The 13,925-nt window shown below is 28.0% G+C and overlaps 1 protein-coding gene across 2 annotated transcripts in view; it reads left to right on the forward strand.

Annotated features, from left to right (window-relative positions):
• Nucleotides 1-8,156, forward strand: part of LOC122504517 (sorting nexin-27) — a 367,585-nt gene extending 359,429 nt beyond the window's left edge. For both annotated transcript variants that reach the window (XM_043615665.1, XM_043615666.1), the window contains one exon: nucleotides 7,963-8,156. In XM_043615665.1, the coding sequence (XP_043471600.1) occupies nucleotides 7,963-8,031 (69 nt within the window). In that variant the 3' untranslated portion in view covers nucleotides 8,032-8,156. The remainder of the gene's footprint in view (nucleotides 1-7,962) is intronic.
• The last annotated feature ends 5,769 nt before the right edge of the window (nucleotides 8,157-13,925 follow it).

The raw sequence follows: 13,925 nt of genomic DNA on the forward strand, positions 1-13,925 counted from the left end.
TTTTTATTGCTTCCTCATAGAAGAAGTATTGTAATACCAAAATTTTTCGAGTTCGATTTTTTGACATATCTTTATGTTATTTGACCTCAGGAGTTCAAAAATGACATTTTTAAAAAATGTCATTCCGTATGTGTGTGTGTGTAAACATTACATTTTCAAAAATATCTCGAAATCATGAATAGCTTTTGGGTTGAATTTTTTTTAAATTGGAGGTCTCATCTGCGGCCATAAAATGAGAAAACTTTTAGACAGATTAATATGGTTTAACTACATTTTTTTTATTTTTAATTTTGCAATAAAACGACTTTTCCCCATATCTTTAAAAAGATGTTAGGACACCTATAAATGTTTCTTCATAATTTTGTAGATTTTAAACATTAAAAACCTAAAATTTTGGGAAATAAGACTTTTTTAAAAATTTTGTTGAAAAATGTAAAAGTAACTTTAAAAGTATCATTACAAACTTGTAGAGCATTAAAAAATGCTTCTATTGACCTACTTTTGAACCTAATTCAATAATAAATTTCGAAATTATTGTTTTTTTAAAAACCAAAAATTGTGGAAAATGATGTTTTCTTAACTTTTTTGTTTGAAAACCTTTCTGTAACTATTAAACTATTATAACTGCCTTGTAGGGTTTTAAAAAATACATTGATTTATGCAAAATTTAATCACTTTTACTATATTTATAAAAAGTTAGTCATATGTTTCTATTATTATTATTATCTCTGTGAGGAAGCAAAGTGTTCCTGAAATGAGCACCAAAATTATAACAAAAATACTTATACAACTTGGCGCACGGTGCTTTTTAAACTGATTTAACTGAAAGGTTCTGGCACCTGGAATTTTCTTCCTGATTTCGATTCTAGATCACAAGTACATCATTTTCCAACAAAAACGAAAATCTTCTGTGGAGCCGTTTTTAAGAAAAGTTGATTTAAAAATTCAAAACAACGAAAAGTCAGCTTTTCTTCAAGAAATATATATTTGAGAAAGAATATCATCAGAAAAAACTTGTAGATATTAAAAAAAGTAATTTTTTATGGTTACTAATTCAGATTTTAAAAATGAAAAATGCTGGATCCAATATGGCTGACAAGTTTTTAAAATTTTTTGGATTTTTACTTTTCTTGGTATCTAGGGGTTTTCGGAGTCGCTGATTACAAATCAGAAATCAGCATTTAAGAATTCAAAATGGTAAATTCAATATGACGAACAAGTTCTTGAAAAATTTCCCGAATTCACACGAAACGTGATAATTGGGGGTTTCAAATTGCGGATATTAGGGACCAATATTGCAAACAAGTCATTAAGAACCCCAAAAAAACACACAGTAACAGGCTTCGTGTGAATTCGAAAGATTTTTTAAAAACTTGTTTGCAATATTGGATTCGCAATTTGGAATTCTGAAATCCTGACTTCAGAATCATTATATGAAATCACTAAAACCCCTGAGCAACAGGTTTCGTGTAAATTCGATAGATGTTTTAAGAACTTGCTTGTCATTTTGGATCCTGCATTTTGAATTCTAAAATTCTGATTCGTAATCAGGGACTTAAAAAACTCCTGAGCAACATTTTTTGAGTTTTTTCGGATGTACCGTAACTTTAAACTACTGTAGATAAAAACTGTACATTTAACCCATTTTAAATCATAATAAAACAATTTTCGAAAAAATGACCGCCATATTAGATTTTGAAATTCTGACTACAAATTTGAAATCAGCGACCCCGAAAACCCCTAGATTCCAAGTAAAGTGATAATCCAAAAAAATTAAAAAATTTGTCTGCCATATTGGATCCGACATTTTGCATTTTTAAAATCTGACACCAGATGCGTAATCAGCGACCTTAAAAAACGCCGACAAACAAGTTTGAAACGAATCTAATCAATTTTAAAAAATTTGTATGTTACCAAAATTATTACATAAAATCTAACATGTTTTTTGGTGTTAGAAAAAAATCTTGACATGAAGGAGCAAATCAGACTTCAGATTCGTGTTCAGCCTACCAAAATACATAGGGTTATCGTACTATGATCTTTTGCGCAGGATACTTTTTTTGGGGTTGTGTTTTATTTTATATTATGTTATATTTATACATGTTTACATAATTATAAATTACATAATATGTTACATAATATATAACTGTATTGTAACATTTTCCTAGATTATAAAATGTTACATTTCATTATTATTAAAAACTGTGCGAAAATAAAATTCTTAAAGCAAGTTGTTTCATTTTAACTAGTTTTTAATAAAGAAAAACTGAAAGCACATGCAAAAGGTTAGTTTTCTTCGTCTCTGACGTAAACTATTATAATTTTATAGGTATAGGACATTGGTAATCATATAAAAATTGCTTTTTAATGTATACAAGTTTTTTCTGATGATATTCTTTCTTAAATGTGTATCTGAATTTTCGTTATTTTGAATTTTTAAATCAACTTTTCTTAAAAACGGCTCCACAGAAGATTTTCGTTTTTGTTGGAAAATGATGTACTTGTGATCTAGAATCGAAATCAAGAAGAAAATTTCAGGTGCCAGAACCTTTCAGTTAAATCGGTTTAAAAAGCACCGTGTAAAATTAAATTTTATTTTTTTATTATTTTTTTTTTTTATTTTTTTTTTTATTTTTTTATTTTTTTATTTATTTATTTATTTTTTTTTTTATTTTTTTTATTTTTTTTTTTTTTTTTTTTTTTTTATTTTCTTTCTGGCGTCAACTTTTTTGCGGCAGTCTTGCGCTCTAAGCTTGGCAAGATTACATGGATAGCTTGCTGCAATCTAGCCGTAAGCTTACGTGTTATCTGGGGAAATTTGTGAAAATGATATTTTTCACAAGAATTTCTTTTTTTTTTAAATACCAATAATTTCGTAATTTCTGACCGAATCTGGTTCGAAAATAGGTCAATCGAAATGTTTTTTAATGCTTTACTAGTTGGTAACGATACTTTTAAAGTTACTTCTACATTTTTTAACAAAATTTTCAAAAAAGTTATATTTTCTAAAATTTAAGATTTTCAAGTTTCATATTTCCAGTCAAAATAAACGAAAAATGTGCAACGAGGGCTCAAAAATTGAAGCCTAAAGCTCTTTTTGGTTTTGAGATATTGAAGCAAATGTAATGTTAGTGCACACACACATCCAGACATTTTAAAAAATACGTTTTTTGGACTTCTGATTTGTCTAATTACATTGAAATATGTCAAAAAATCACAATCAAAAATTTTGCCAATACTTTTTTGCCTCCTCTAGGAGAAATAAAAATAAGAATAATGTACTTGAATTTGACTGATACATAATAATAATAATAATAATAATAATTAGTGTAATCATGACTATTTCGTTCATAAAAAATACCCAAACAATACGCAGCAAATCGAAGAAAGCGATTCTGGACTCTTTCAATACGTTGAATGTGCACCTCATAATAGGGGAACCAGATTGAAGAAGCAAATTCCAATATTGGCCTAACCAAAGAAAAAAATAATATTTTAAAAACTAATGGTTTTTTAAAAAGACCTGCGTTTCTGGTGATGAAGCCAAGTACCTTAAGAGCTTTGCTCACTATAGACGAGATATGTTCGTTAAAGGACAATTTCTCATTAAATATAACGCCAAGGTCACGTATAGTACTAACTCTGGAGAGCTCAAGTTTCATATTTCCAGTCAAAATAAACGAAAAATGTGCAACGAGGGCTCAAAAATTGAAGCCTAAAGCTCTTTTTGGTTTTGAGATATTGAAGCAAATGTAATGTTAGTGCACACACACATCCAGACATTTTAAAAAATACGTTTTTTGGACTTCTGATTTGTCTAATTACATTGAAATATGTCAAAAAATCACAATCAAAATAAGAATAATGTACTTGAATTTGACTGATACATAATAATTAACCCCATACAACACCGAAGATTTCCTGAAACTTGACAGGACCTTGCCCAGCGAGTTTAGAAACATTGAGTAGCGATGTTCATGGAAGAATGTGTGAATATTGAAATGTCCACATAAAAGGAATATTAAATGTCAACCTTTAGCGAAAATTATACTGCAAATATTGACTTGCGATGTTCACACGGAGAAAAATAAATTGTACACGGAAAAGTTTTTAGGTTAGCAGCTGTATCAGTTGTGGTTGCCGCTGCGCGACTTTAACTAAAGTAGAGAGGCATCCCCAGTTTGATAAAGCAGGGAGTGCTGCTCGCCCGGTGCGGTCAGCACAGCTCTCTTAAGGCGGTGTCAAAGTCGATTGGATTTTTGCATTGAGCTTCAATGGAAAAATCGCATCGACTTTGATACCGCCTTAAGAGAGAAAGCGGAGCACCCAAATTGTGAAAAGTATTTTTTTCTAATCGTGGAACGGCAGCTCACCCAAAAACTTTTCCGTGTAATAATTATACTATTTTCGATGTGAAATTACTACTTTCAAGTAGTAATTTTGAAACTGCTCAAGAAATAGTAACTTTTGCTTCGTTTTCAAACGATTTTTACTTTTTTAAAAAAGTATAATTTATTCTAACTTTGGAGTGAAATTGTGAAAAAATTAATGCAGCTAGAAAGCTTACTTTGGTATTTGCGTACTTTGATATTTTCAAATTTGGAAATTATTTATATTGGAAATTATTATTTTGGAACTTTTTCACTTTGGAACTTTTTTAAATTGGACATTTTGTATATTGGGACTTTTTCATATTGGAACTTTTGGATTGTAACTTCTGGTTTGGAACTTTTAAATTGTAACTTTTGTCCTACAATCCGAATGGGCACTGCCCGTATAAATGTTATAAATAAATAAATGAAAATTTCGATGTACTTTGACCTCAGAAGTCCAAAAAACGGATTTTAAAAAAATGTCCCGATCTGTGTGTGTGTGTGTACTAACATTACATTTGCCTCAATATCTCAGAACGAGAAAGAGATAAAGGCTTCAATTTCTTTAAATTGTAGGTCTCCCTGGGGGACATAAAATGAGAGTATTTTCAGCCCGATTCATAAAGTTTAACTGTATTTTTTTCATTTTGTAAAAAAACCTTTTTTTAGCTTCGATTAACCTATTTGTGAATCTGATTTTATAAAAAGTAATTCATATATTTCAATTATTATTATTTCTATGAGGAAGCAAAGTGTTCATGAAATGAACACCAAAATTATAAAAATGTACAACTTGGCAGCGGTTTTTATATTTACTTTATTTATATTATTTATTTTTATTATTTTATTATTTCCTTAAGTTGCAAGCTGTAAACAATAAAGGATCAATTTTCCGTAACTCTGAACATGTTATTTTATTTTTTAACGGTAATGCCGTTTGAATTTCAAACATGGACCGACCTTGACTGGAAGGGACAACCTGGGCTACAAATTTTCTTTTTTTGAAATTTTTATAACTTTTTCATTTTTAAATCAATCAATTTACTTTGTACAGAAAAAATGGTCCTATTGAACAGGACTTTCAAACAATATACTTCAATTGACCAAATTCATTTTTAAAAAAAGTTATAAACAAAAGTCAAAAGGTGGTCCGACCTTGACTACATACTCCCCTGGATATTTAGGTAAATAAAATAATACTACTGTCAAAAAATATATTGATTACCCCTAAATACATAATAATTGACAGAAACCAATAATTATATTTCAACCCTTAAAGCGCACACTTACACGGAAAAAATTTTTTCAGGAAAGGTTCCCGAACTGCACCTGAACGGAGAAAGATTTCTGAAAAATTCGAGAACCTTTCCTGAAAAAATTTTTTCCGTGTACGAATCCATCCTTAAACCGCACACTGGGTGTGCGACACCCGGGGACTTTCAAGTGTGTTCTCCAAGCTGGAATAGGATATTATCTTTTAGAAAAATCATCTTATGTAGCTTTGAAGGCAAATACGTTTCTTAATGATGTATTTAATCTTAATAATTTATAAAAAGTTTTTTAAAACTACTGAAATTACTGGGTGTCATACACCCAGAAATTTTTCGCCTCCAACTTCATAAAGTTATCAAATACACAAAAAGCTAGAATATGGGTGTCGCACATCCAGGGTGCGCTTTAAGGGTTAAGAGTATTTAAGGTTTTTATTTACCAAAACCTATTAAAAACATTTATTTAACTTTTATAAAATATTCTTCTAAATATAAATAATATTTTCAAAAAATACACCCATTGCAGGGCTCGAACCAGTGAAAGTATTTAAAAATACGGACTTTACGGACCAAAAATGAAAAATTACGGACCATTTACGGACCAATTACTGACAAAAATATATAAGAGAACCAGGAGCGTATCCGGAGGGGGGTTTAGGGGTTCAACCCCCCATCCGAAATTTTGGAAAAACATATATGTTAAAGCCTAAATTTCTAATTTTATTCTGAGTACACCTCTCATCAAAGTCCATAACCCCCCCCCCCCCCGAAGATTTTTTTTTGGATACGCCCCTGAAGAGAACATTTTACTTAAAACTATAAATTAGATTTTTTCATAACTAAAAAACATGAAGATATCGATATCTCCGAGTCTTCGACTCGGAGCGATCGATTACTTCGTGTTTTATAATAATTAAAGATAGAATGATAAGCGTTTGTCTGATAGTCCGTAGGTCGTAGGTTCTATACCCGCGTGCGTCAGATTTTTTTTTTTTGGTCACGATTTAATTAAAAAAAGTTAAAATCGTTAAGTAACAATGTTATTTATTAATAATTGAACTTGTTTATTATTAATAAATAATGAATTTATTAACTTAATTTTGAAAAATAAAGGTGAGAGTAAGTTGAGGGCAAAGATGAGGGCAAACGCAAGGGCCACGCAGGGGGCCGACGAGGGCGACCGCGTGGATCGCCCATGCGGGCGCCCTTATCGATCAGCATGTCGTTTCCATGAGGGGCCTCGCCTGGATCACCCACGTGGGCCCCTCCTGGATGTGGACGATCCATGCGGGCCCCCGGCGTGGGCCAACACCACTTTTCCACACGGGCCTGTACAAATTTTATTATTTATGAAAATAATTGAATATTGCGAAGAAATTTATAAAAAAATTTGTAAATAATGAAATTCCTGTAAACTTTTTATTATTTTTTTTGAAAATAATTAAAGGTTTGTGTAGAATTTGAGGAGATTTTTTTTAAATAATTGAATTCTTTTGGAAAATTTTATTATAATAGTATAGATACCTATTAAAAATCATTGAATTGAGGAAAAATTTTGAAAATAATTGAAATTTTTCCAAGAATTTTATTAAAGTTTTTGAAAATCATTGATATTTCGGAGAAGAATTTAATTATTTCTAAAGACAATTGAAATTTTGACGAGAATTTTTAAAAATTTTTGAACATAATTGAATTTTTGCAAAGAATTTTATTACTTTTGAAAATAATTGAATTCCTTCAATCATTTGTAATTTCTCTAAAATTATCCAAATTATATCGTATAGTTTACGTACTTTACGGACCTTTTTCAATCGAATTACGGACTTTACGGACCTTTTTTCGAAAAAACGGACTTTTACGGACTTCAAGCAAAGTTACGGACTTTTACGGGATTTACGGACCTAGTTCGAGCCCTGCCATTGGCTTTTCAAATCAACCTGGTCAGTCTTTGTGTTTTCATACAATTATTGTATTATTAATTAGTATTATTGATCTACAACTTTAATATTCACAGCTGTTAAGTTGTTTTTTCGAAACACATAAATAAATAAATAAAAATTAATTGTGTCTAGTTTACTATCCACAGTTAATAAAATCTTTTGATATAAGATATTTTTTATTATAATATTTATATTTTAACTAGACAGTCAATTATTGTAGGCTATCATTTATACTGATTTCCCTATTATTAATAAATAATTTATTACTTATTATTATTTATTATTAATAATTAATAACTTACTATTAATTATTTATTAGAAATAAGTTGTTATTTTTAACTATCGATTGTTAATTAATTGTTTAAATAATATTTTCAGTTTACGTTCCTGGCGGACTGTTTCGATCGAATATCAGAAGAAGTAAAGTGGGATGATTTGAGCGAATGACAACATGCAAAAAATTAATTACGTTTTTTAATATTCTTTATAAAAACAGAAATTCCTCACTTATATGCATTGTGTATATTGCCCACAATGCATACTAAATAAATTGTCAAAACTTTTTTCCAATACATAGAATATAATTTTACGTTTAATCGACATGGATCTGAGGCAAAGAATTGCTAGATAAAGAAAAAAATTCTAAATAATATAGCAGTTATAATAGAAACTTTTATCAATAATGAGATTAAAGTTTATAAATTTTTAAATTATAAAAACTAGTTAAACATTGTAAAAAAGATTACTTTTTAAAAATAATGTGTTAGTTAAATTTTTACGTTAGGTGCACTTTATTCTTTAATATATATTTAAATATTATATGCAAAGCAGTCTTTCGTTTCCGAAAATAAAATATTAATTATATTATTATTAATGAGGAAGCAGAATAGTATTCTACGTAAGAGAAAAAAGGAATAAAGGCACAACAAATAAATAGTCGCCAATTATTCATAATTCACTTGGCCTACTAGAAAAAAATACGTAATAGTATATTAAGCAACAAGAGGATAAAGAAATTGGCTGCCTTTATTCTCGTGTTACTTACGATATTTTTTATTCCTAATGCACAAAAGCGGCGATTTCAGATAGCAGACGACAGGGAGTAAAAGTCATTCACTTGTTCGACTTGTATAAAAATGGCGGCCGTTTTCTCCCATGGGCAAGAAAAATGCATGTGAACAGCTAATTTTCTTGCCCTTGGGAGAACACGGCCTCCATTTTCATACGGTCGAAGAAATGAATGACTTTCCTCCCTGTCGTCTGCTATCAGAAAGCGCCATTTTTGTGCATGTGGGATAAAAATAAATTTTGTTTACCTTAAAAAATAAAGATATTTCCTTATTAGCATATTTTCAGAATTTTTTGAAGAGAAAATGAATTACCTATTATTATTTTTATTATTACTAACATAGGTGATGAGCCATGAATCATTCTGTTATCCAACTTTTATTTTTCTTTTTTAAAAATTTTTATTGCATTTATTTTTATTTTATTCTCAATTTCACTTATTTAAAATAATCTTTTAAAGCCATACAGAAAAAGTCCTCTCAAAAAGTGGTTTTTCGCTCGTCCTCTTACTTTTAAATAAATTGAGATACCAAGCTGAGATTTTTTTAGGATAATTAGAAGATAGCGAACTGTAGTAGAATCTTTTTCACATCTACAAGTAATTTTGTAAAAAGTGTTAAAACAAATGTAAAAATTGTATTTTTGTGAAATAACGCAAAAGTGACATACACTATAATATAATATAATAATATTAAAGGAGAAAGAAGCTATCAATTATCCGAATCAAATTTTTACAAACAAATTAAATATCTTAAATAATTCTCTATAAGCTCATGGATTTCATATGTATCGACAGCACAGCTATGAATTCAAATACTAGGCTTACCATCTTTAAGAACCTTCCTACGTTATCATTAAAATAATGTAGGAAGGGATAGTATATTTCAAGGAACTCGGAGAGTCTCGGGGTGCATGTAGCTCAGTGGTCAGAGCAGTCTACCGGCAATAGAAAGGTCGTGGGCTCGTATCCCACCATGCTACCGTTTTTTTCTGAGTTCTTTGATAATTTTGAAATTATTAATTAATTTCGAAAATATTTTCCAGATTAAGCAGGTTTCTGTATTCGGGCAGCTGTGCTGTCGATACATATGAAATCCATGAGCTTATAGAGAATTATTTAAGATATTTAATTTGTTTGTAAAAATTTGATTCGGATAATTGATAGCTTCTTTCTCCTTTAATATTTAACTGCCAAATGATAAATTCACTTTCTATAATTATAATATAATAATGTTATTATTATATGATATTATCACTCGGTTGTTATAAATATTTAATAAACATTGAATTTAATGATCATTCCGAGTCAGGTGTATAAAATAAAACAACATTTGTTGTTTTATTTTATACACCTGACTCGGAATGATCGTTGAATTCAATGTTTATTAAATAATAATGTTATATTATAGGGTCATTTGGGGTAAATGTAAACAAGGGGTAAATGTAAACAGTAGATGTTTCAGCTAAATTTACAAATTAAAAAATAAGTACGATGTCAATATTTTTACCTCAGCTCACCTACAAAATGTTCTGAGTATTGCCAATATTTTATTTTGACAATTCGCAATGCCATAGTGTAAGTTATTTTTTAATGCAAAAAAGATTGAAAATCAAATTTTTACTGTTTCGGTATTTTGTCTCGCATTTGCCTAAAAATAAATTTAAAAATCAAACAAAAATATGTAATTCTTCCTTATTAATGCCCTAACAAAAATTGACTTTGATTTTTGATTTTCGTCAATTTAGTTAATAAATAATTAAGTGTTTACATTTACCCCGAGAATTCGAAAACTCGGGTTAAATGTAAACAGAACTTCAACTACATTTTAAAAGAAAATAATTGAATAAATTTGCTTCTATTTTACAATTTCATTAATTTGGCAATGTAAAATTACATAGAAAAGGAAATTAGGTCCTCTTTGAAAAAAAAAAATTTATTAAAAAAAAAATTTTTTTTTTTGAAAATTTGATCAATTTTTAAAAATATTTTTAGGTTCATCCGCCATTTTGAAAATTTAAAATTTGACTTCAAATTCGTATTCAGCGACCTCAAAAATCCCCTAGTAGCCAGATTCAAGCAAATTTGATCAATTTTTAAAAATATTATTTTTAGGTTCATCCGCCATATTGGATCCACCATTTTGAAATTTAAAAATTTGATTTTAGATTCTTAGTCAGCAACCTTAAAAAATTTTTTTTATTAAGTTGAATGAAAATCTATTAAAATTTGTTCAATTTATTCAAGTTTTTACATTACTAATTTTGTAATGGTTGATTGTTTATTTTATATGATACATTATCAGTCAACTGGTTGATTTACTATACATCTACGAAGAATTTTTTTTTAGTTTTTCCATCCCCTAAAACAGTAGTATACTTGAAATAACTTGTTTCTTAAACATCGCTTAACTACAGTGGTGTTTACATTTACCCCGAATTTTAGGAAAATTTCAAAATCTCGGGGTAAATGTAAACAGTCAGTTTTAGGCGATTCAGGTGCATCAATATTTTTTTGTACCTCATAAAATTTTTCTAGGGAACTGTAGTAACAAGTTCATGCAAGAAAAAAATCCGTTCGTTTTACCTTTTAACAAAAAAACTAATGTTTTTGGTGAAAAATAGATATTCCGATTGCATTTACCCCAATTATTGACCCTATAATATTAATATAACAATCCTTCTTCATTAAAATAAGTTTTTACTAGATTATTGTATAATAACGAAAAGAGCGCACTACAGTTTAGCTTCTTCTTTTTATTCCACAAAAATTCCCTAAATATTTTTTTCTTAAATAAGGAGTAATTTACAAATCCCTTTATCTTTTACATTATGTTTAAATACATCTAAAAATAATATTTTTTTCTAATTTCTACTTTTTAAGGAAAAGATATTATCTTTTTCATAAAAAGTAGATATATTTATTAAATAGTATATGTACAATATTCATTAAATAAATTATACTTTATATATGTTTATTTCAAGAAATCCTTTATAACGATTCAAGTACGCAAATCTAAAGATTAAAAAATTAATTTTAAAATGTAAATAATATAATAAATAATTTTATAATTGTGCCATAGAACTGTTAGTAATTCTCAAAAGAAATATTATAATTTTTTTATATTAAACTTTATTCTGCCGATGTTATATATTAGAAAGTAAAACGGTAAATTTTTTCGGTTAAATAGTGCCATCATTGAAAAATACTTTTTTAAAGAGATGTAATCAAACTCATTTTTTTATTTGTGAGCAAAAAATGTTTGGATAACAGAGTGATAAAAATTTTGGTATTAGTATTCTATCATACGCACGTAGGCGAAAGGTGTACGAGATGATCCCCTGGGGCAAGATGATCCTTTTGAATTTTGGAGAGCCTATTAGCGTCAAAGTCAAAGTCAAACTGTCATGACAACACGCGTCATTAAAAAAATTCTATTGGAAAAAATAAAAATTTTATACTTTTGATCTAAGGAAAGCTTAACTTTGGGTTTAGATAACTTTTGTTGTAGTAGCTAAAATTCCATGTTTCTTGTACTCACGGCTTCAGTATCTCTTCAACTAAGTGTTCTGATTGGTATTATGGAATAACAGAGCTCGTAGGTTAAGTTACGAACAAATTACAAAATAGTGGCATTTGGGGCAAGATGATCCCTCAATGGGTGTACAAGATGATCCCCCCTGATTCCCATGTATTTCGTCTCACCTCAAAGTGAATTTTCTAGTATTAATAAAAAATTCAATTTTTTTTGCATCTTATATGTTTTTATATGAAAACTAACTTATCTAAAACAAAAAATTGACGTCTACATCTATTTTATTAATTTTCTCGTTGTAGACAATGCCTCGTAATTATAAGATAGGAAAACGAATCATGGTGAGTGGTCAAAAGCGTTTATGGCCTTAATAAAGTATATTTAATAGTGATACACTGTTATTCCTTCAATTTAGACTCCTTTTCCAATAATTGGGGTAAGATAACCCTACGGATCATCTTGCCCATTCCATGGGGATCATCTTGGACACCCCGGTGTCCAAGATGATTCTTTTGTAAGGTTTCAGAAAAATTAAATCTAATAGTAAAATATTAATTAGCTGCAAATATTTCAAATCAGACTAGTTAGATAGATTAATTATCTAGTAGTGCGTACAAAAAAAACTCGAATATGTTGATTTTTCTTTGAATAATAGGTTTTTTCTCTTAGGGGGATCATCTCGTACACCTTTCCCCTACTGTTTAATATATTTCACAAATTTATATTTGTGAAATATACACAGCAAAATATGTCTGCTTATAATTATTTTACGAGAATTACTTAAGTCCTCTTAATTAAAAATGTCCAAATTTACCCAAAGTTTAGTTTAAATTTTAATAATTTAAAACGAAAAAAGAAGAAAAGTTACTAATTTACAAATAATTCCTCAAACTGAATTATAAATTTGAAAAGTATTTTTTAGTACGTAATAAATTATTTCTTTTGGTTTTTAATTAATTGACTAAAAATTATAATAAACAAAACTTTTATTTTTATTTATTTTAATCGAATTAATTTATTTATAAATATTTTAAATATGAATAAATATAAAAACTGAATATTATAAATGAATAAATTATAATTAAATTTACTATTAATTAAATCGATTATTTAATACTACATTTTTTATATAAATTATAAAGAGAATTTTTAAATGTTTTATAAATTATATTAAAAAAATTATTTGTTAAATTTATTACCAACAAAATAAAAAATAATGAATTCTATTATTTTTATTAGGAAGACTTAAATAATAATGATAATAAAAATTATGTCAATATTCTAAATAAAAGAAAAGAAATAATTTTGTTTGTGGACAAAATTATTTTTGTTAAGAGAAGAGAATTAATACTCACTTTATTATGTATAAAAATAAGACAGGTACTGATAATAATGAATCTTTACCGTAAAAGTATATAATCGCAAAAGTAGCGATTTTCATTAGGTAGAATTTAGAAGATTCTAGGAAGAGTTTTATTTTAAGATATACATGTAATTTCTTTTGCTTTTAAGTTTTCCCGTGGATAAAGAACCTTTTTATAGAGTAGAATAATTTTTTTCTTATTTTATTCTTAAATTAACACTTTTCAATTGTCAGTTTCCTTTTAATTTCATTAATACTTTTGAGCAATTTTCTTATTTTTCAATATACATATTACTTTAGCCAAATGGCACATTATCATTTTTATCATCACAATTTTTAATGTAAAATTAAGCAAAAAAATAATGAAATGAACAAAT

Source organism: Leptopilina heterotoma, unplaced genomic scaffold (genome assembly GCF_015476425.1).
Source record: "Leptopilina heterotoma isolate Lh14 unplaced genomic scaffold, ASM1547642v1 Lhet_302, whole genome shotgun sequence".
Lineage (NCBI taxonomy): Eukaryota > Metazoa > Arthropoda > Insecta > Hymenoptera > Figitidae > Leptopilina > Leptopilina heterotoma.